General features: G+C 37.8%; 2 protein-coding genes across 2 annotated transcripts; one reads left to right on the top strand and one right to left on the bottom strand.

The window, feature by feature from the left end:
• The first annotated feature begins 13,192 nt into the window (after positions 1–13,192).
• Positions 13,193–15,770, top strand: LOC137990047 (uncharacterized). The gene is made up of 6 exons (XM_068835589.1): positions 13,193–13,370; positions 13,544–13,620; positions 13,869–13,997; positions 14,134–14,327; positions 14,765–14,833; positions 15,413–15,770. Exons 1-6 carry the CDS (start codon positions 13,193–13,195, stop codon positions 15,768–15,770), a joined length of 1,005 nt encoding a protein of 334 aa, XP_068691690.1.
• Positions 15,771–16,868: 1,098 nt separating this feature from the next.
• Positions 16,869–17,387, bottom strand: LOC137989995 (P2X purinoceptor 7-like). Its single transcript, XM_068835551.1, has one exon. It carries the CDS (start codon positions 17,385–17,387, stop codon positions 16,869–16,871), a length of 519 nt encoding a protein of 172 aa, XP_068691652.1.
• Between the last annotated feature and the right edge of the window lie 2,613 nt (positions 17,388–20,000).

Below are 20,000 nucleotides of genomic sequence, written 5' to 3'. Positions count from 1 at the left end.
ATTGTCATTTTTAGCTAGGGCCTTAAAATGTTCGGTTTTTCTATCGTGAAGCCGCCGTTTAGTTTTACCGATGTAAAAACCATTACAATCCCAACAATTTGCTCTGCCTACAGGCAGTAAGATTAAATAACCAGGGAGGTCCGCTTTTAGGCTTGGGTAAATCTATATATTAGGCTCCTCCTGTGTCATCATCATAAATCGTACAAGTGAGTCTTTTGTCCGCCATTTTGATTCTTCCAGCTAGTGTCCATGTCTCTATGGGTAGACTTCGTGAGCTTGAGTCAAGTCACGTGACCATAACATTCTCAGAATTGGTAGCCTTCCCTCAAGCAGTACATGCAACCCCCAAGGCTAAAAATTACATGATGAGGCATTTCTACGCGATTGATCAGCACAATGAGGTTTTAAAGGAAGAATGTTGTGAGCTTTTGTTGTCACGATTGCCATTTTTATTCCTGCATCACATATGAAAAGTGTACACCCAGCACGTACATGCAACACTTGCCATACACGTGAATTTATGCGGATGTCTGGTTTACTTGTCTGGCACATAAATTTAAAAGAATTTCTTTGAGCTTTGGCTTTGAGTTCATCTATCTAGTTACGCATCAACCCTTTACAAAGAGAAAACAAGAGCAGGTTTCCTCGGAGTTGTGGAGTTTAGTGGATGCGTATACATATCGTGCTTGCAATTGGTGACAAAATTTGCGATCAAGATTTGGAACTTTGTGCGACGGAATAACAGATAAAAGTTGGTTACTCCCTTCAGTTTGACTAAATCATGTATGCTTGTGAAGAGCATCGACATCTAGACTAACTAACTCGACTAACTAGTATTCAAAACGAACAAACTTGCATGAAATGATTAGAGCAAGACTTCTCAACCTTACAATAGACATTTTCGTAGGCTTTTTCTTTAGTTAAAGTTAAGCTTACATCAACATTACATCAAAGGTAAATAATTTCAATTCTTGTCACTTAGCTGAAATTTGTTTGGTCATATCACTCCTCCTCACAAAGGTCGGGAATTAATTGCTTCAGACTTGACTTCAAACTAGAATCTTGCATGTGATGTCTCCATTATAGAGCTACATGTTGCAAGGCAAAGCTAAAAAAACGGTTTGTCACAGATATTTAATCAGGACTTACATGATTCCTGCAAACACTCACATTTATCTCTGCTGCATGTCCTCTTGTGTGTTTTGGCCTCTCCTATGTGTTACGGCAGGAGTTCGCCAGGCTGATCAGCACCTTTCAAATGGGTATCGGGAGGCAAGCCCCTGTCCTACCCATTCTTCTTTCTTTTAGAAATCAACCAAGAGACAATTACATTAAGATGCCCCCTTGATCTGCCACTACTTTGTTAACTCATTCTCAACTGTTTTAGAGTAACTTTAAGGTGTAATGGAATAAAGGCGACTTATTAAGGTTCCAGAGTAGGCCTATCTTTATTCAGACTCAACTGGTTGAGTGTAATGTGAAGTTCTAGTGTTCTACCCCATATGAACCATGTGAGCGTTAGCCCTACTAATAAATGGGCCCACACAAAGACAGAGAAAAACTCTGACCAGGGTGAGAATTGAACCCACGACCATCGGGTTAGGTCACCGCTGCTCTACCGACTGAGCTACTAGGTCAGACGGGAGCAGGCCGTGGGCGTGACTGAGGATGTTAAAGTCACCGTCGGCGATGAACATGTTCAAGTACAAGGAAGGATTACGTGTTTGCAAACGTTGGCCGTGTAGCACTTGTATTTGGTTCATATGGAGTAGAACACTAGCACTTCACATTACACTCAACCAGTTAAGTCTGTTCAAATATAATGGCTACACGGCAAAAACGCAATCCTTCTCTATCTCTATTCGCCCCATTTTCGAAGATTTTGTCACCCTGGTGGCAAACGAAGGCAGTGCAGCCTTTCTGGAAAAATGGTCTGGTTTTGAGAACTCATATATTTGTTTCTCAGCTTCGTGCAAATAACCTTAGGCCTGTATGTTGTAACTGTGTTAGCAAAAGTGTTTATCATCTGTATAGTTGGTAAATCTGTGTATTTGTTGCATTTACAGGGTTGCCAGTATGGCAATCCCAGTCGGATAATGGGTAATATTTCTCCGGTCTCTTTTCCTTATTTTTTTTCCGTGTGGGTAAAAGTCTTGCCTGTCACTCCCCAGCTAAGTGCTGTCTTTGTGCATAGAGTCTTTTCACCCATGTGGAGCTCAAGAATGGAACGTTAATTGGATAAACAAGAGTTGCTGTTTGTCTCGGTTTCGAAGTGAGTCTTGGTATTCAACTATTGTGAGGGAAATGAGTTTGATTTGCATAAGAATACACAACTTATTTCCATTTGAATGGTTGTGCACCCGGACTCGCTTTGAAACTGAGGCATGCAGCAACTCGGAAATGGGCTATTAACCACGTGCTTGTGCTTCTCACTGAAAGGAAGCCCTGTTGGCTGGGGTTGTTACTTGGTTGGGTGACGGCACATAGGATCCTGTGTTGTTGACTTTCTGTTCTTGTTTTTCTTTTTTTTCTTCTTCTTTGCAGTCATAAATTGCATATATATATAAATTCCCTATCCAGACCTGACCCGCTGTTTGAACTCTGACTAAGATGTTATTGCATCATCAAGGTGTTTGTTATTACAAAACTGGTTTTTGCATTGAATTTATAACATTTTGCGCGATTTTTTGGGCCCATTCATGGAGTGGATGAGGCATTAATTTCATGGAACAGATGTAGATGGAGGTTGCAGGGCGCGAACTTGACGGTATAGTAGTGTTTTCACATTTAATCTTTAGAAAGAGTCGAAATCAATTTCGATGAGTCCCAGGTACAGATGTGAGAAGGTGAAAAATATTTAGTCTAATACATAAGTTAACGTCAAATCACAGTTTGGGAACTTCTCAGTAAAATTTGCAACATGGATCGAGAAGCCGAGACGTTCACCCCTGACAGTGAACCATCGAGTTCAAATACAGCCACTATTTTCATTGTCCATGCAGTCGGAGGTAATCGATACAATCCATAAGGGTTACAAGCAAGGTTTACAGTTTATCATTCATACTACACTTCCCTTTTATCGACAATCACTAAGTTGTCATCAAGTTCTAAAATCAAAATCGCTAGGTCTTCTGAATTTTTCTCTTCAGGAGGTTGAAGATGACCTAAAAATAAATCATTTTCCAAGTTTCTCGTTCCGTGACGTTTTTCGTTTCGAAATGCAGCCTTTTGAATTTCCGAATTGTCACCTTGCGTGACACCTTGATACAAAGCTATTCGGTTGGAAAAAATGCCTGTCCCTATGAATCACAGAAGTTTGAGGCTTTCCAGGTACATTAGGAGATGTATTCATACAACTGTGTTTTATCTCAAGAGCGAAATGTTAGCTCTTTCATTGCAATATGAACTTCAGACGTTTTCATCGATTTCCGCGGGCCACCACCAACGTGGCGTCTCCCTACAAAACTCTATTAATAGACCTCTTTACAGTGGTGTGCTTCGTTACTACTTTGTTATGATACAGACCTCCCTCCCTCTCTTATGATAATGATGTTGCTGTCATGCTAATTAGTAAGAATTTACTGAAGAAAAGCAGTGAGGTTTCTATCAAAACAAGGTCAACTCCAGAACTCCAGCCTCACTTTCATTCATAAGGCCAGTTAACTAAGCACGCAACTGTAAAATGGAGAATTAAGTTGCGTGAAACGCTTCGACAAATAACTCAAAAACGATGTATTGCACAGACCTGCGAGAATTGAGGAGATGGCTTATATGTTTCCTACAATATTTCAACTTCTTGACCTTTTTCATAGAACAATTTCGATTTTTTTTGTTGCATGACAGGGACAGTTGTTAAACGTTTCAGTGTGCAAGGAAATTCTTAATTGCATTGATTTAATTTCACAGGTGGAACCTTAAGATATTGTTTTATATCATCTTGCATCAGTCAAGATTTAGAAAGGAATGCAAGGTCAATTATTATTGGAAACAATTGGCCATTGACTTGTAATGATCAAGAAGTTACAGTCGACCTGGAAGAATTGTTAGAATTTATTTAAGGAACAAAAACAAGGTTTAATTTTGTTATGCTTCAACAAAACAGTTCTGTTCTGTGAGGGTGTTTTTGCAGTAGTGGATAAGAACACTTGAAAAGTTAATGTTCCTGGTTGACGAAATTAATTTTGAAAGCACATAGAATGCAAATGTGATTTGTAAACATTGAAGTTGATTGTGAAAACTTTATTCACTGTCTTGCAAATACTGTAAATACTTAAATGCAAGGAAACCAGTTTTGGTCAGTTTGAAACTTTATTTTGAATTCATTATTTTGTAACTTAAGGCTGGTTCACATTTGACATAGACTGTCATGAGAATTGTTGGATTGAACTGGGAAAACATAAGAATGTCAAAAATACGAAAATTAAATATCTTTCATAAATATTCTTCAGCTTTTGCTCTCTGACTTCATACTTACAATTCTTATTCTTGTAATGCTTCCAGGCTTATGGTCGCTTGTGTGAGGTGTAGCCCTTAGTCTATTACTATTTTTCACCTCTGCTCACTTTGAATGAAAGGTATTATAATAATTTGTTATTTATTTGTGTACAGTGATGGCCATACAGTAAACCTGTGTACATTACCATACTGTTCCAAACTCTGCTTCCAGTGTACAAAGAAAAGACCAGTTAACCAATGCTACAAATTCTCAGTTCAAAATTATGAAGACGCAAACCAATGTGTTGCACACATCATCAAATCCAACAAAAAAAGCATGCAACATCCTTCGCATTAATTCCTATATTTGATTTTTAAAGAATTATAATTTAAATTTTGCTTTTTGGGCAATTCTTGATTGGCAACAGTTGAACTGCTGCACTTCATTTCAAATTTAGGAATTCATACTACCCCACAGTAAAGGTGTGTTGTTTTTGTGTTTGTGTATAATTATAAGCTTAATTAATTCTAATTCGGTTTGTAAACAAAACCGAGCAAATAAATAAAAATAAAGAAAACAAATAATGGTCGATCTTCATTCAGTATTCCAAAGATATCTCACCTTAATATCCTGACAATTCTCGATAATCTTTAGTTTTCGTAAACTCTGCTTGCTGCTGTACTGAGTGTTTCCGTTGGCAAATTCACTTGTATCAATTAATAGATAACCTTTATTTCTCTTTAGTGTAACAAGTAGCACCTACTTAAAGTTACAGGGTTATCTGTCTGGTAAACGTTCGCCACTTTCCAAATTTTACAGGTGATTTCTTCGCTCTGAGTAAGCGTGGTGGTTTGCTATAACTGGACAATTGAACTGTTTGTGCATCCCACGGAGACGCTCTTAGGCGTCTTGTTTCCATTCGAGTCTGTCTTCCACCGATCAAGAGACTCCAAAGCACTTACGAATGTGAATAAATCGCTAGCTCGTACAGCTACGGACTTTTCCACTACAGGAACGTGCAGGATAAGTGACCGATGCACAGTGGTGACAAAGCGAATCGGAAAGCTGTGCTTTCAAAGAAATCACTTGATTCGGCTGAGTTCGAGAGGCAACACAATAGAGTCGGTGAAAGAGGAAGTTTAACTTGTTAAGGCGCGTCACTTCAAAATTTTTTAAATGAATATAAGGGTTACTCCCGGAGGAGATATAAGAGCACCATGGCTGAGCTCAATTTTCAAAAATCTAGCAATTTGTACGTAAAAGAAAATTAAAATAGTTTTGTAGTTGCTTTCTATAAGATGAAACACTTAAGTTTGAATGATAACTCCGGGGTATTTCGGTTCAGTAGCTCTTTCGATTCGGTTCGGAAGTCATGGTCAGAGATGTAAGGCACTTGTTTAACTCAGAACAGCACGATTCGTTCTAAATCGTTTTGATAAATCTAGCCAGGTAAAAAAGATGAATCAGCTTATAACTGACGGGGATTCTGGCATGGTGGTTCAGTAAATGTCTTAATCGGACCCGTAATTATATAAGTAACAGAACTTGATACAGGAATAGCTATATTGTTCTACATAACCTGAAGGCAGCTTTGTAAGTACGGTATTCACTTAATACTACAGTTAAGTGACTATTATTGAAACTTCAAAATTTGTTCATAACGTTTTTTAAGTTTTACGAGTGACAACACAAATATAGCAATTTATGAGATAAGAGAGTAAATATCTTTGACTCTGACTTTAAACACGAGACAACTTAAAAGTAATTATCTATCATAGTAATTGATATTTGTGGTAACCATCAGCATTAAACATTCTTGCCCGTATAAACATATTTACGTTACCACAACATTTTGTGTGTATTGTAGTGCCAACAATAGCAAAATTTGAGCTGTAACAGTGCCTGTCATAAAATACAATTTACCAACCATGCATGCAAGTTATGTTTTTACTTTGACACGTCTCTATGTGTCGCGAAACGGAGAAAATTCTATTGGTCAACTTCAATGCTTATTTTCTCGGAAACCAATAGGAAGATCCTAAAAGCCCGACACACTTTGGTAGCCTATAAAGCCTATAAAGTACAGTTTGTTTCAGGTTGTGCGTGATAATGCGAAGGCGGATAATTCAACAAAGTGAACATGAATAGTTAAAATTTAAAGTTTTGCGCGCACTGAAGAAAGCCATAATAAACTTAAAATGTTCACATCTTCGGATTTTTCATTTAATTACCTTTGCGGGGATATATAGTTTGCTGGAGTTTTACCGAAAATAAAACTCCGACGAAAGATTTCTCGGAGGGCACCCAAAAGGTTAGCATTAACCTTAACTCAGAACAGTACGATTCGTTCTAAATCGCTTTGATGAATCTAGCCGGGCAAAATGGTGAATCAGTTTATAACTGACGGGGATTCTGGTGGTTCAGTAGATGTCTTAACCGTACCCGTAAGTAACGGAACTTGATACAGGAATAGTTATATTGGTCTACATAACCTGAAGGCAGCCTTGTAAGTAGTATTCACTTAATACTACACACTACTGGGAGAAACCCTGTGAAAAGTATGTGAAGTTCATGTGAAAACCATGTGAATTTTTTTAGGATGTGAAACATCCTGTGAAATATCCTGTGAAGCAAAAACTGATTTTAGCAAATTTAATGACTACAATTTATCCCTGTGAAAAATTATGTGAAATTTTTAAAATGACTTTAGAATTATATTGGAATTGAATGAAACATGTGAAATAGCCTGTGAAACATCCCTTTACTGTAAGAAGAAGCATACCCCTGTGAAACACCCTGTGAAAAAATGTGTGAACTTCATAGACGCTAGCTCTGCATGTTATATGGGCATAAATGCATGTGAAATACCCTGTGAAAAATGTTTGAACATCAGATGCTGTTATATGGGCAGAAGGCATGTGAAATACCCTGTGAAAAATGTCTCAACTCCAAAAATGTTGTAAATTTAAAGGACTTAAAATCATGTGAAAGAAAACGTGTGAAATTCAGAGATGCTTTGATATATACAGGGTGTAAGAGTCTAGTATGAAACACCCTGTTATATACACATAAACAGGCAAAAAAGGTGTGAATCACTATGTTTGTTTATTTGTAGCATAACATGAGGTTAATTTATAACCATCAAGATAAATAAGCAAAAAAAAAAAAATTTGCTAGGAAATAGAAATTGTTGGTAATATAAGAAGCTATATGTATATTAGACTCGTAAGTTCAAATTGAACAGCTTCATCACATGGATGTACTAAGTTATTTCCTTTATTAAATTTGAGGTGTTCTTGAGAGATTCCTCCACAAGCTGGTAAGGGTAGTGTGTACTAATGGATACAAATGTAAAGTCTGAATTGCAGAACGTGTTACAGTGCAAACCCTTGAAGTGACATTGCACAGACTAATATCCTGAGTGTGAAGTAAACCTCACCAAGTGATTACTCGCTAACATGTTATAGTCTACATGTATCTACTTCTTCTATAGTTCAAGATCCACAATTTGTTTACATCATCATCATCCTTTGCTGTGACAAGTGGCTTGGAGATGTCACACAATGGCACCCATTTTTCAGTGAATATGCTTGTGTTGACCCACCAGAGACCACACTCCTCATCTTCATTCAGGTGGGAAAAAACATGGACACAAGCAGACTCTACAAGTTTATTCTCCGTCTTTTGACAAGTAAACTTGAGAACCTTCCCAAATTTCACATCAGAGTCATTTTCGACAGCAACAATCGATGACAAAGTTCCTTTGTTTTCTTTGCCAGTTGTCACCCAAGTTAGGATTTTCCCAGTGATAGGATCATTCGATCTCCTGTGACAGGATTCCTGGAACTCTTGCTCTGGTTCTGCCTTCTTGCTGCTGGATTTCTCAGGGTTGTTGGTTGGAAGCTTCCCTGTTATTCTCATATATTGGCACCAGTCAAAGATCTACAAAGCCGGAAAAATAATACATTACATGATTTTTATTGGCCTGACAATAAGCAGTTACCTGTTCCTCAATTTTAAACCTGATTTCTTATGAAGAGGTGTATGTGGGAAGGAAGAGAAAAGATTTTCAGTAGCATCAATTGGTAGTTAAAATTTTAAAAATCAAACATTTCAACATAGATTTTGTAACATACAATGCACCTATGTAACACTTGTACTGTCTTACTTATCATGGAAAAGAATTGACTGTGCAGCTACAAAACGTGTCAATGCACTTGCCCCCAAACGTTTGCCAGTTTGTTGCTCTATACAGTAACATAACATACATGTATAAACATGAAGGCATAGCAACTAAACTTATCTCCACTTACTCTGTAAGTCTCCATAACATTGGCTTCGGGGTGGCGTCTGTTGGTCACTCTTCTACATATCCAGCTGTTCATCCTTTCATAAACATACATCCACCAACTGTGTACGGGACCATGGGAAGCAATTCCTCTGGCAATATGGCGTACCATGTGCATACTTATAGTCTACATTGAGGTCAAACATGATAACAACAGTAATGAACATCCCTTTCAATCACTGTTGGAATAATAGCTGAAAATATTATACTTGAGTTGAGCTATAGTATTTCCAAAAAGTATTCTTGTACAAACAGTGTCAGCAAAAAAACAACCCAGTTGTTCAAAGGGTGGAAAATGCAATCCACCATATACATAAATCAATATGCAGTGGACAAGTGTTAATTAACAAAACTGCACTATCCGCTGAATAGTGAGCAGATAGCATTATCTACCTCTGAACCATTGGTGCCTGACTTTTCCATATGGCACAAAATTCACTTAGAATGGCTCCTAAGGATTTTAAAAATGGGAAAATTTCAAGCCATAGGCCTAGCCTGCAGACCTCATTTTTTGCAAAACTTCAACCGCAACCCCAAAGCATTATCCATAACCATATAAACATGAATGCACTAAAGTGAGAGAACTGTATTGTACATTAAGTATGATATATACTGAACTGGTATTTCTGTGATCCCTTAATTTGTTACCACCAAGAAAAATTAACAACAATTTACAATAATACCTGAACACTTATTGGAAAGTCTCGTTCGATCAAAGACAATACAACATTGGCCTCCTCTTCCAACTCTAAAACTCTTGCCACCTCCTGGATGTCATCACAAAGTGCTGATAATAGGTCAAATAGTCTAAACAGGGTAACTCTCTGACTCCTTCCCAATAGCGGCTTTCGAAAACAGAACTTCAGTATTCCATCAGTTACCAACTAAAAGGAAAAATAAGAAATTTTCGACCCTTGCAGATGCTTCATCCAAATGCCGATTCACAAATGTAATGTGCTAAATATTACAGAACAAAACTTGACTGTGGAATCCTAACTTGAGGAACCATATCTTACATGAACTTCCTGAAAACTCGAAGCAACTTACAGTAGTAAGTGCCAGGATTAGTATTCATCTTCTTGGACTGGAAATTTGTTTTAATGAACACCGTGTACCGTGATTCCCTGCATGCCCGTCTCATAGAGGGAATTGGGCATTCCCTGGATTCAATTCAAAATGTGACACTGTCATAAGATAACTTGAATCTCCTACAAATTTGAACCACATTTTATACCTTGAAATTGGCTTCCATTTTTAAAAACTTTCCTTGAACCTTTCAAAATTTAGTTGATGCTTAAGATCAGAGTAGATTACAAGTGCTTAAAGTTTCTGACACTGTTAAAGGGGCTAGGTCATGATGTGCGCATGCACACTGGGAAGCAACATCTTTGAAAAACAGCGGGACACCTTTTTTCAAACTGTCCGCCATTACCGTCGACTCGAACTCAATCTGTTTAATCCTGAGCAATCGCGACGTCGAACTTATCTGATCTTTTTTGTAATTTCAAGTAAATTTATTAAACTTTATTTTGACGTAGCTATTTTCACCGATCCGTGGTATTTTCGGTTTTAATTGCGATGTCATACACTAGTGGTGGCAGTCGGGGAGGACGAAGGGCCAACTCAGGCCGTCTAATTCTCTCCCCAGACAAACTTCTCCTTCGGAGGAAAACGTGGGATTCTCAATTCAAGCGAATAAGATTGTCCAAAGACATTCATTCAACGTGGAACACGTTGAAAAGCAACAGCAGCTTCAACACAGATTCGTCATTCGCTGCTCATTTGCTGTCGTTGGAGCTTCGGCGAAGAGAAAGGTGAGGATGTTTCATCTATTGTATTTTCTCCTGAAAAAGTTGTACGGTACTTAACAGTTCTAATATTAACTTAAGCTTTATACATATGTCTTTTCTTTATTTTGAAGGCTGAAAGACGTCTTTTCAGGAGGGTCAAAAAGAAGTGGAGATAGACCAGATGAAGACAACGCCAAAAAGGCTCGAACCGGTTAGAGTTGTAAATTGTTCGTTATAAAGTACTTCGTTTGCTCTTAATGATATTCATTTTTTCTCAGACTTTAGTTTACGTACAGCCCATAGATATCCTTAGGCAAAACATATTATTAACATTTAATCTTTTCGTGTTGTTTCAGTGCCCATTACTTCAACACCAATTCAACATCGACATAATGCTCCTTGCTTTGATTCTCCAACTGGAAATTTAGCTTTTCGGAAATCAAGGTAAATATTTGTTATGGCTTGAATGTTGATTTGTACATGGTTATCTTCTCAGCTATCTTTAAGTCCTTGGAAATTTGACTTCTCAACCCCTGACATGCATTTCTGCTTGACTGCACCTTTATTCCTCCAAAGAGATCGTCAGAACTAAACTAAAGTGAACTCAAAGAAGAAACATGCTACAACTGCCTTACTCTATGTAATCTGCTATTATTAAAATTTTATTTGCTGAAGGAAGAGAATAATTTGGAATATATAGGAGATTATTCGACATCATAACCCAGCCATTAATTTCTTTCAGTCTCTTTGGATGATATTATACTAAAATTGTTCAATATCTTATTCTTTTTATCTTGGAATGATAGAGCCTCTCCTATGTCACTGGAATCTTCAGATGTTGAGATAGAAAATGTCACTGTACATGTTTCATCAAATGTCGCTCATGTTGGAGAGTCGTCATATCACATAGTAAATGACTCTGTGATAATAAGTCGTGATGCTGAGAGTGATGAGGAGAGTTTTGCACTAGGGAGTGACTCAAGTGAAGATGAGGATTATTCCTGTACTACTTCAAGGTACAAAATTCAGACCATTATTTTGTTAGTGAGTTTACCTAATTATTCTCTATCTTTACAATACTTGATCCATATACATGTAAATGGTTGGCTATTATTTTATTTACTTCAAATGTTCTATACTTACACCCAGGTGAATATTATGTCTACTGAAACGTATGAAAATGTTTTCCTTTATGTGGGAACTATTTTTGTGTTAAATCAAGTCATGGAACTATAATGAAACACACAGACATTTTAGTCTTAACTATGTTGTACAAATATAGACAATGGTGGCCTTTGCAGAACAGATGTCTAAGAATTAGATTATTGTCCAGATGCTGCCTGTTTTAACTTGAAGTTGATTTTCTCTGTCTTCCATGGGATCTTGTGTCTCCTTTTAACTGTTGGTCTGTTTAATTTTATGTCAACTTGAATTAATTCCTGTCCTCCATAAGATATCCTGTATCTTAGTATTGTTCATGAATAATCTTCATCTGTTTTAGTAGGAAAAGGTTTCTTTGACTTGAACATGAGTGAAAGTCCTAGTTAAATAATTACATACAAATGTTTGCTTCAAATGTCTAGGATCACTGTGGAAAGTGCACTCATGGAAATGAATAAGGAAAGTAGTGACGATTCAGGAGAAAGTGATAGTGATTCAAGGTACCATATGTACTCAGTCTGATAATAATTAATACTACACCACTTGCACAAGTACAGCAATTGAGGCTCTTAATTTTTGCCTTCTAGCATAAGATGGGAAGGAAAATTGATTTCACCCTTGTTTTTTGAGCATTTTTCTAGTTACCTGTTGCGACATGAATAGGAAAAAACTTCTGCAGCTACATACATATACTAATAATTTATCGAAGTCACACCAATGGAACATAGGTGCATTGTTGTTCACCACTGTTGACAATCTGTCTTCTTGTGTTACAGTATTGAAAGTGCCATTCTGGACCATGTCAGTGATGTTGAAGATACTGTAGATGATAAATGTGCTTCAGACAGAAGCTCACCTCAAAAATTGGCTGCCTCTGGTCCAGCGGTTGAAAACTCTCCTGCAGTGGAGACTGCAAGTGTTGAGTTTGGTCCCTATGTTCGATTTTCAAGATTATATGAACAGAATATTTACAAAGAAGAACTTGAAACTATCCGGTCAAAAAAAGTTATTTGCTCTCTTGACCTTTTGCTAGAACAGTTTATGGGAAAGTGTCCAAGTCCAGGTTGTTTGTTAACAAGAACGATGGACTACTCCATTATTGGAACATGTGTAATAGTACGTTGGCAGTGTTCATCTGGCCATAAAGGGAGGTTTTCCTCATCAAGAGAAATAAATGGTTTGTGGGCCAACAATCTGCAAACTGCAGCTGCTGTGCTACTTTCAGGGAACAATCATGCAAAGGTTGCAAGATTTGCTGATTTCCTGGGCCTATCATTCATCTCAAATACAACTTTTCACCGGATGCAAAGGCTCTACTGCATCCCAGCAGTTGATAATTGGTGGGAGTGGATGAGAGGGGAGCTAATTAAACAGTTTAGAGGTGAGAAGGTAGTACTCTGTGGGGACGGACAGTGCGATTCACCAGGTTTTTCTGCTAAGAATCTGTGCTACTTTCTTATGGAATTGGTTACTGAATATATCTTGGAAGTAGAAGTGGTGGACAAAAGGCACGTGGACATGAAGAGCAATGCTATGGAAAAGAAAGCCCTTGAGCAAGCCCTGACCAGGTTGAAACAAGTCCTAAATGTAGTAGAAATTAGCACAGATGCATCTACCACAATCAAAAAATTTCTTGGTGAGTCCTAAAAACATAAGAAGCATAAATCAACAAATCTCTCAAGTAAAAAGAAGATGAAATGATAACTGAACAGAATATAATTTACATTATATCTAACGTAAACGTTACTTTTAAGAATTTTACCCTTCCCCCCTTCCTTCATTTACTCATTAAATGCATTGTCCTTTCAGCTGACAGCTTTGAAGATGTTTTTCACTCCCTCGACATATGGCACAAAGCCAAAAGTATCAGAAAGTGCATTCTAAAGGTAGTATCACAGTAAACTTGAAATTGCTTTTTCCTTAAAAAAAGACTTAACAGGGCTTTCAACTATCGTCAACACTGACAAAGTCAGCTTTGTTAAATACACTAACTGATTTATACAATCAGTTTTTCTCCTCAAACCGACTGCCTTCTTCAACACCTGTTGAGCCATCTGGATACACAATAGTTGTGTAACAGCACAATTATTATTGATTTGTCAAACATGTCTTCTTTTTTTTTTTAAATGCATAGGTAAGCAATTTGAGGGCAAACCAGAAGATTGCCAAGTGGACTGACCACATCATCAACCACTTCTGGTATATCTGCAGTGTTTCCAGAGAAGGATGTTCCACAGACGAAGAAGCATTGGATGTTCTCAAGGTAAATATCAACCTTCTTGTGCAGTACCAGGAACAACTTTAGCAATGTGTATAAGTATTCCTTAAAATATAGGGTTTGAATGTAGCAACATAATGCATCAGTTTCATAAAATGTTTGTTTTACATTTTTTTTTTAGACCAAATGGGTTGGCATCCTTCACCATGTTTGCAATGTTCATGAGTGGACTGGAGGCAAGTGCGATCATGATGAACTAAACGATACACACACCCTTCCATGGTTTGATAGGAGAGAAAAGGACTTCGAAGCCTTACAAGAAATTATACTCGATCCAGGCCTTCTTGAAAGCTTTAAGTATTACGTACGGTTCAGGTATGCCTTCTATTTCTTTGTTGGGGGGAGGGGTGGCAGAAGGGTTATAAGATGGCCACTGACCAACAGGCCCCTGTTATTAAAAGATGATTGTAAAGGCTATCCGCTGCATAAATCACCATTCATTGGATACTGCACTATCCACTGGATAGTGCTTTAACCAGTGGATAGAGATGCCCAACCTTCAAACAACTAGGGCCAGGTATATATCAAAGTACTTTTCTGTACTAGTACATGCGCAGTTGTGATCTCATCTTTCCCCAAAAATAGGAGCCACCTTCCTCAGGTTTCACATGGTCTTCATTTTTTTTTTGGTCCACCTTTACTGTACAAGATATCATTACAGCATAGTGAAGTTTAGTACATATAGATGGCAATGCATGGAGGTGTTTTGGGGTTGACATTATTTTTTATCAATGTGTTTTATATCGTTGCAGACATACTGGTGGGTTGGAATGCGCTAATAGCCTTTCGTTGGTCTACACACCAAAGAGATGTGCCTACTCGTAAGTAAAATTCCTTTTTAAACCTTGGCCAACCACCAACTTTCCTCATTTAGGACAGGTAAATTCAAAGTTACACAATGAATGAATTATGGATACTTTAGAATATGGAAGACAATGCTTAAAGGGGCTAGGTCACGCAATTTTAGGCAATTTCAGCACTGATCGAATGGTCATAGAATTAACAAAAATATCAAAATAACTGTTCAAAACTATAGGAGAACTCTAACAAAACACAGGGAAGCCAAGAAGGGACATGGATGGACAAAACTGGAGAGGATTGAAATGAATTCAATTTGGGTAAATTTGAAAAACGTCAGCCCACCTTTTTTCAAATTTATATCAGTCTATATCAAAATATCATTTACAAAGCTGGAAAATCGTTTTCAGCTGTTATGTGGCCGTGATTTTGCAAATGAAAGACTCTTGCTCTGCCAATTTGACGTTTAGAGCTCATAATTAACAAAATTAAACAGAATTACCTAAAATAGCGTGACCTAGCCCCTTTAAGGGCATACATGACACTTAAAGAACATATTCATACAGGATTGTAACCATTTACTTGAATGTTCATTCTTTTAGGTTCAGAGCATATAAGGCAAGCAAACAACTTGCTGCTATCGACTGGAACTTCCATGTCAAACGAGGGCAAGCCAGAAGTAAAAGCGGGGATAAGCAACTTGTAACAAGAAAGTACAACCAACGAACCAAAGCATGGAATGCTAAGATTGTGAAAGAGGAAAAGAGTTTCGGATATATTCCAATGCTAATGGCCAGAATTCTCCATAGAAGGCTTGTGGATACTAACACAGTTACGCATCATGTGAGCTTGTCAGAGGATGACCCTGCTAGGATCGCACCTACCATTGCACAGGCACCCCCTGTGTCTTCCACAGAGTTGTTTGCGGCGCGAGAAACAAAAACCCGTTTTAGCAAATAAAAGAGCATTGACTAGATTTCTTTACATTACATGTCTTCTTTCACATTATTGTACATAGTATTCAAAGATAACAATATTCATACAACGCAACTGCAAAAAGTTGGAATTTTACACACCTTATTAAAAAATGGCAGTCATTTTAGTATTATTTTGCTTTCTTGAAAATTAGCCCTTAATGCCTCGTTCAAGGTCAAATGTGTTTCCAATTTTTAGTTTCAAAATAAGGTAGCAGGGGCTAATTTGCAAGAATACTAAAATTGCCAAAATTTTGGAATAATGTGTATAATTAACAACTAACTTCTGTTACTTTTTTCAACGTGTAATTCAATAAGTGCACATAAGGGGATCAGTAACAACAAAGGGAAGGGGGATTGGCTCATGCAACACATTGGCAATGGAATGGTTCAGGGGCAATCTCCACATTAATTTGTGTAAAAGATAAACATGATCTCTGTGGTCAGCACGTATGCCTTAAAGTGCCTGTCACCTCAACACACTTTTCCAATATATTTATTCTCTGAAATCGTCCCAAATACATGGTGTTGTTTATAGAACCTTTTGATTGAAATGTCACTTTTTTATTGGCTTTCAAAAACGGGAAAAGTGATCATACTTTGATCCATAACCGCGCAATTAAGGAGAATGGGTTCGATACCGGGTTGACGTTACAAATTAATTTGCATTGAGGAAGTTCTTTGAAAACAGTGATGCAAATTAATTTGTGACGTCAACCCGGTATTGAACCCATTCCCTTTCATTGCTCGGTTATTAATCACGGTATGACCACTTTTCCCATTTTTCAAAGCCAATGAAAGAGTGAAATTTCAATCTAAATGTTCTAAAAACAACACCATGTATTTGGGATGATTTCGGAGAATAAATATATTGGAAAAGTGTGTTGAGGTGATAGGCACTTCAATATGCAGCCAAGAACATGCATGCACAACTTTTAAATTGTGTTCAAACTTTATAATTGGTAAAAGTGAAGCAGGGCAGACTTTTGTTTGCGAAATTAGTTTTTTGCAGAAAGATCAATTTCAAAATAGTATCGAGTCAATAGTTTTGCATCTGAAGTATGTGTGGCCAGCCATGATTTCCTTAATGTGACCTAAACCCCATATAAAGACCAGTACTTGCTGGGTAATGGTGCCTAACACACCAGACAACACACGAGGGAGCAACCTTTCTTTTACCTTTGCCCAGATGGCCATATTTATCTAAAATAAATTGCCTGTAAGCCGCTTTGCGAAACGTTCTCGTGCTATTGTCTTCTCTATCATTTCTTATATCTGCACGGTTTTTGATGCACAATTCCAGAACATCAGCATCCAGGCAGACTTTTTGAAACCTTGCATGTTCTGTAACACATTTCCTTTTTTTACAACAAATGTTCTCAATCTCCTGTGACATGACCCTGCAGTTACCACATTTACACCACTGTGGAGGAGGTTCTGACGTTCGCCAAGCAGGCGGCAGTTGCTGTCCAGCTTCCGGTTGTGTGGTCTGATGGCCTTCACTGCAATGTGGATTTCCATTACTTTCTTCAGAATTGTTGACCTCCCTATCGCCGTCTTCGACTGCGTCCTCCATTAGAAGAAGTGTATCGATGTAATCCATACTGCCTATTCCCCTCTGCAGTGCCCGAGTGCATAACTTTAGCACCATCTCAGCATCGAGGGTTTTGAGGAACTCCTGCCGGAGAAGGGTTTGACTAAATCTGTATTTACTCAATACAGGTTCATTTACTAATCCCAATGTCACTGCATTAGGATTAGAAAATTTTCACAAGCAATTTTTTCATACACTTTCCTAGACTAAGAACGTCAAAGTAATATCTGGGGATATAAGAATGATTTTTGTTTCACCTTCACTCTTTCATTTTCTCTATTTCGCTCTTCTTCTTCGGTTGGTCGAGAAGGTTCACGCGACGCTGTGGGTACAGGACGATTTGAAACTGAAGTCTCACAAGAATTTCTTTCCTGTGAAGAGCAGTACAACACCTTATAACTGGTACTTGAAACAACATTTTCTAGGAGAATACCGGAGGGAATATTGTCTACTTTATCTTCTTCACAAGCGCATATTTATGCAAATTGTATACACAACTGGTCAAAAGATCTTTCAGGCGCGAATTCAAGCACGAAGAAAAAAAAGACAGTAACACGGAAACATTTCAGAGCTTTATTCGCAAATAGAAAAGATAATACAAAAGACAAATATGTTACTCATAAGCTTACTCTGTTTTGGCAAGGTTTATTTCGGGTGCCACATTTACACGCCGGCGAACACAACAGGTTTTCGCCTTTACAAGGACAGCCTCTTCCATTTGCCGTTTGCTTTCTGGAGCACGTACTTTTACACTTACAAGAAGTACGACTCTGAAATTTTAAAGAAATCACATGCATGTGAAGCGGGGTACAAAATAAAGCTTCAAAACCATAACATTCATTATCTTACCGAAAGCGAAGGCGGCGAATTATCGTCTGATTCTACACGTGAAGTTCCAGCAATGCCACCAGACTGCAAACTCGCCTGACCTTCCATTCCCTTCTACTAGTATTGCATAAATCGAATCCCAGAATAGCGAGCACTATTCCTTACGAGCCGAATACCTTCGAGCAACCAAAATCGACGTCGGGTGACACTTTACTCGCAACGTGATATGTTTAACAATAGCAAACAATTGGAAATTGACATGCATGATGACGGATAAAACGGACTCAGTGCGCAGACTCACAGCGTGACCTAGCCCCTTTAAAAAGGCTGGAGGCAAATAAAGGGTAACTCAATGCCACAGTAGATTTCTGAAACCCTTGATTTCTGCTACCTCTTTGCACTAATGTACAAAAAATAGGGATTTAACTGTACCAACACACCTGCTTCCAGTCATGGGACTTCATGTATGAGTATTTGGCAAAAAGTGGTCTAGGACTCCAACCATACCCTACAGGAACTTGGACATTACCAGCCCTTTTATCAGCAACCTTCAATTCATCACAGGTGAGACGGAATGGGGCATCAGGCAGTTTTTCTTTCTGCTTTCCTTTTTTACCTAAAGGAAGGCAACCACATTTAGTAAGTGATAAATCTTGACATGATTTATTTCCATGCATTTTGTCACTGATCAAGAGCTTGCGTCAAAACCACTTGCAATTTATATTAACCAATAATACAATATGTGAAATGTGTGTAATAACATAGTTCTTAGTAATATACTGTATAATAGTACAATAATTTGTTATTATGTGGATGGAGGCTTACAGCTTTGTAGGTCCAGATATAGGCACCAACAGTAAATTTGATGGGATGCTAGTCCACATTCATTTTTACACTTACATCAGACAATGCATTGTTCATACCCCTTTTTGAAGACTCTTCACTGGATTTTTCTTGGTTTTCTACTACCCAGCTTGATTGAAATCGACCAAGTTGTTGTTCTGCTTTTCTAACCTTCTGACTATCTTTGTAACCTGTCAGTAATTGTACCATTTCACTGGTTACATTCTTGATCAAATGCATGGTATCTGGGTAAACCTGTTCTGTGCGGTCGTGGTCTGGTAAAAGCATCAAGCAGTAACAGCCTTTGCTTCCAGTAGCTGTAGCAAATCCAGCAGCCTGGGTAGGATTCTTGGCTTTTTCATAAGCCAAGCTATTCACCATAACTTCTTCCTGTGTTAATCTTTCAGGAGGTAGGCGATGCTCTGCTTTCCCGGAAGGAAATGTTTTCTTTGCCTTCCTCAGAGGGTGTGTAGGAGGCAGAAAGCATCTGTTGTCTAGATACACAACTTTGTCAAGAGCAGTAATATGGGTACCTGTAAAACATAATATGTGCATGTTGTAAGTTAAGCACTAAATTTATTTTTCTTTATTTTGCAGGTGGCTAGACACCTTATCAATTAATCATTTCTAATACTGTATAAACAGAAATTGACCAGATTTTTAAATAATATTTCAAACTTCCCAACAATTAGATCAACTGAATACTGATAGTAATAAAATCTTTCTTTTATTTTTTGGTTAAATTTTCAGCATGCTTCCAAGAAGTGATACACATGGCTTACTAACTGCAGGCTTGTCAATCAGTTGTTATCAGCTGCTGCAATTTAAGATGCCCACAAAATCTAATCTTTTGGGGAAGGTCTCTACTGTTGCATCAAGTGTAGAAATTTAAAGTTGTTTGTTCAAGGGACAACAATAATGTGTGCCTATCAACAAGATTTTTTTTTGACA

This window comes from Montipora foliosa, unplaced genomic scaffold (assembly GCF_036669935.1).
Source record: "Montipora foliosa isolate CH-2021 unplaced genomic scaffold, ASM3666993v2 scaffold_485, whole genome shotgun sequence".
NCBI lineage: Eukaryota > Metazoa > Cnidaria > Anthozoa > Scleractinia > Acroporidae > Montipora > Montipora foliosa.
The sequence above is the reverse complement of the archived record's forward strand: the minus strand, read 5'-3'. Positions and strand labels throughout refer to the sequence as shown.

What these genes read in the sequence shown, in the direction of transcription:
- LOC137990047 (XM_068835589.1), top strand. Translation starts at nt 13,193, where the DNA reads ATGGAATTGGTTACTGAATATATCTTGGAAGTAGAAGTGGTGGACAAA. An exon ending in TCAGAAAGTGCATTCTAAAG is followed by an intron (nt 13,621 to 13,868) that starts GTAGTATCACAG and finishes TTAAATGCATAG; the next exon opens with GTAAGCAATTTGAGGGCAAA. An exon ending in AAGTATTACGTACGGTTCAG is followed by an intron (nt 14,328 to 14,764) that starts GTATGCCTTCTA and finishes ATATCGTTGCAG; the next exon opens with ACATACTGGTGGGTTGGAAT.
- LOC137989995 (XM_068835551.1), bottom strand. Translation starts at nt 17,387, where the DNA reads ATGGATTACATCGATACACTTCTTCTAATGGAGGACGCAGTCGAAGAC.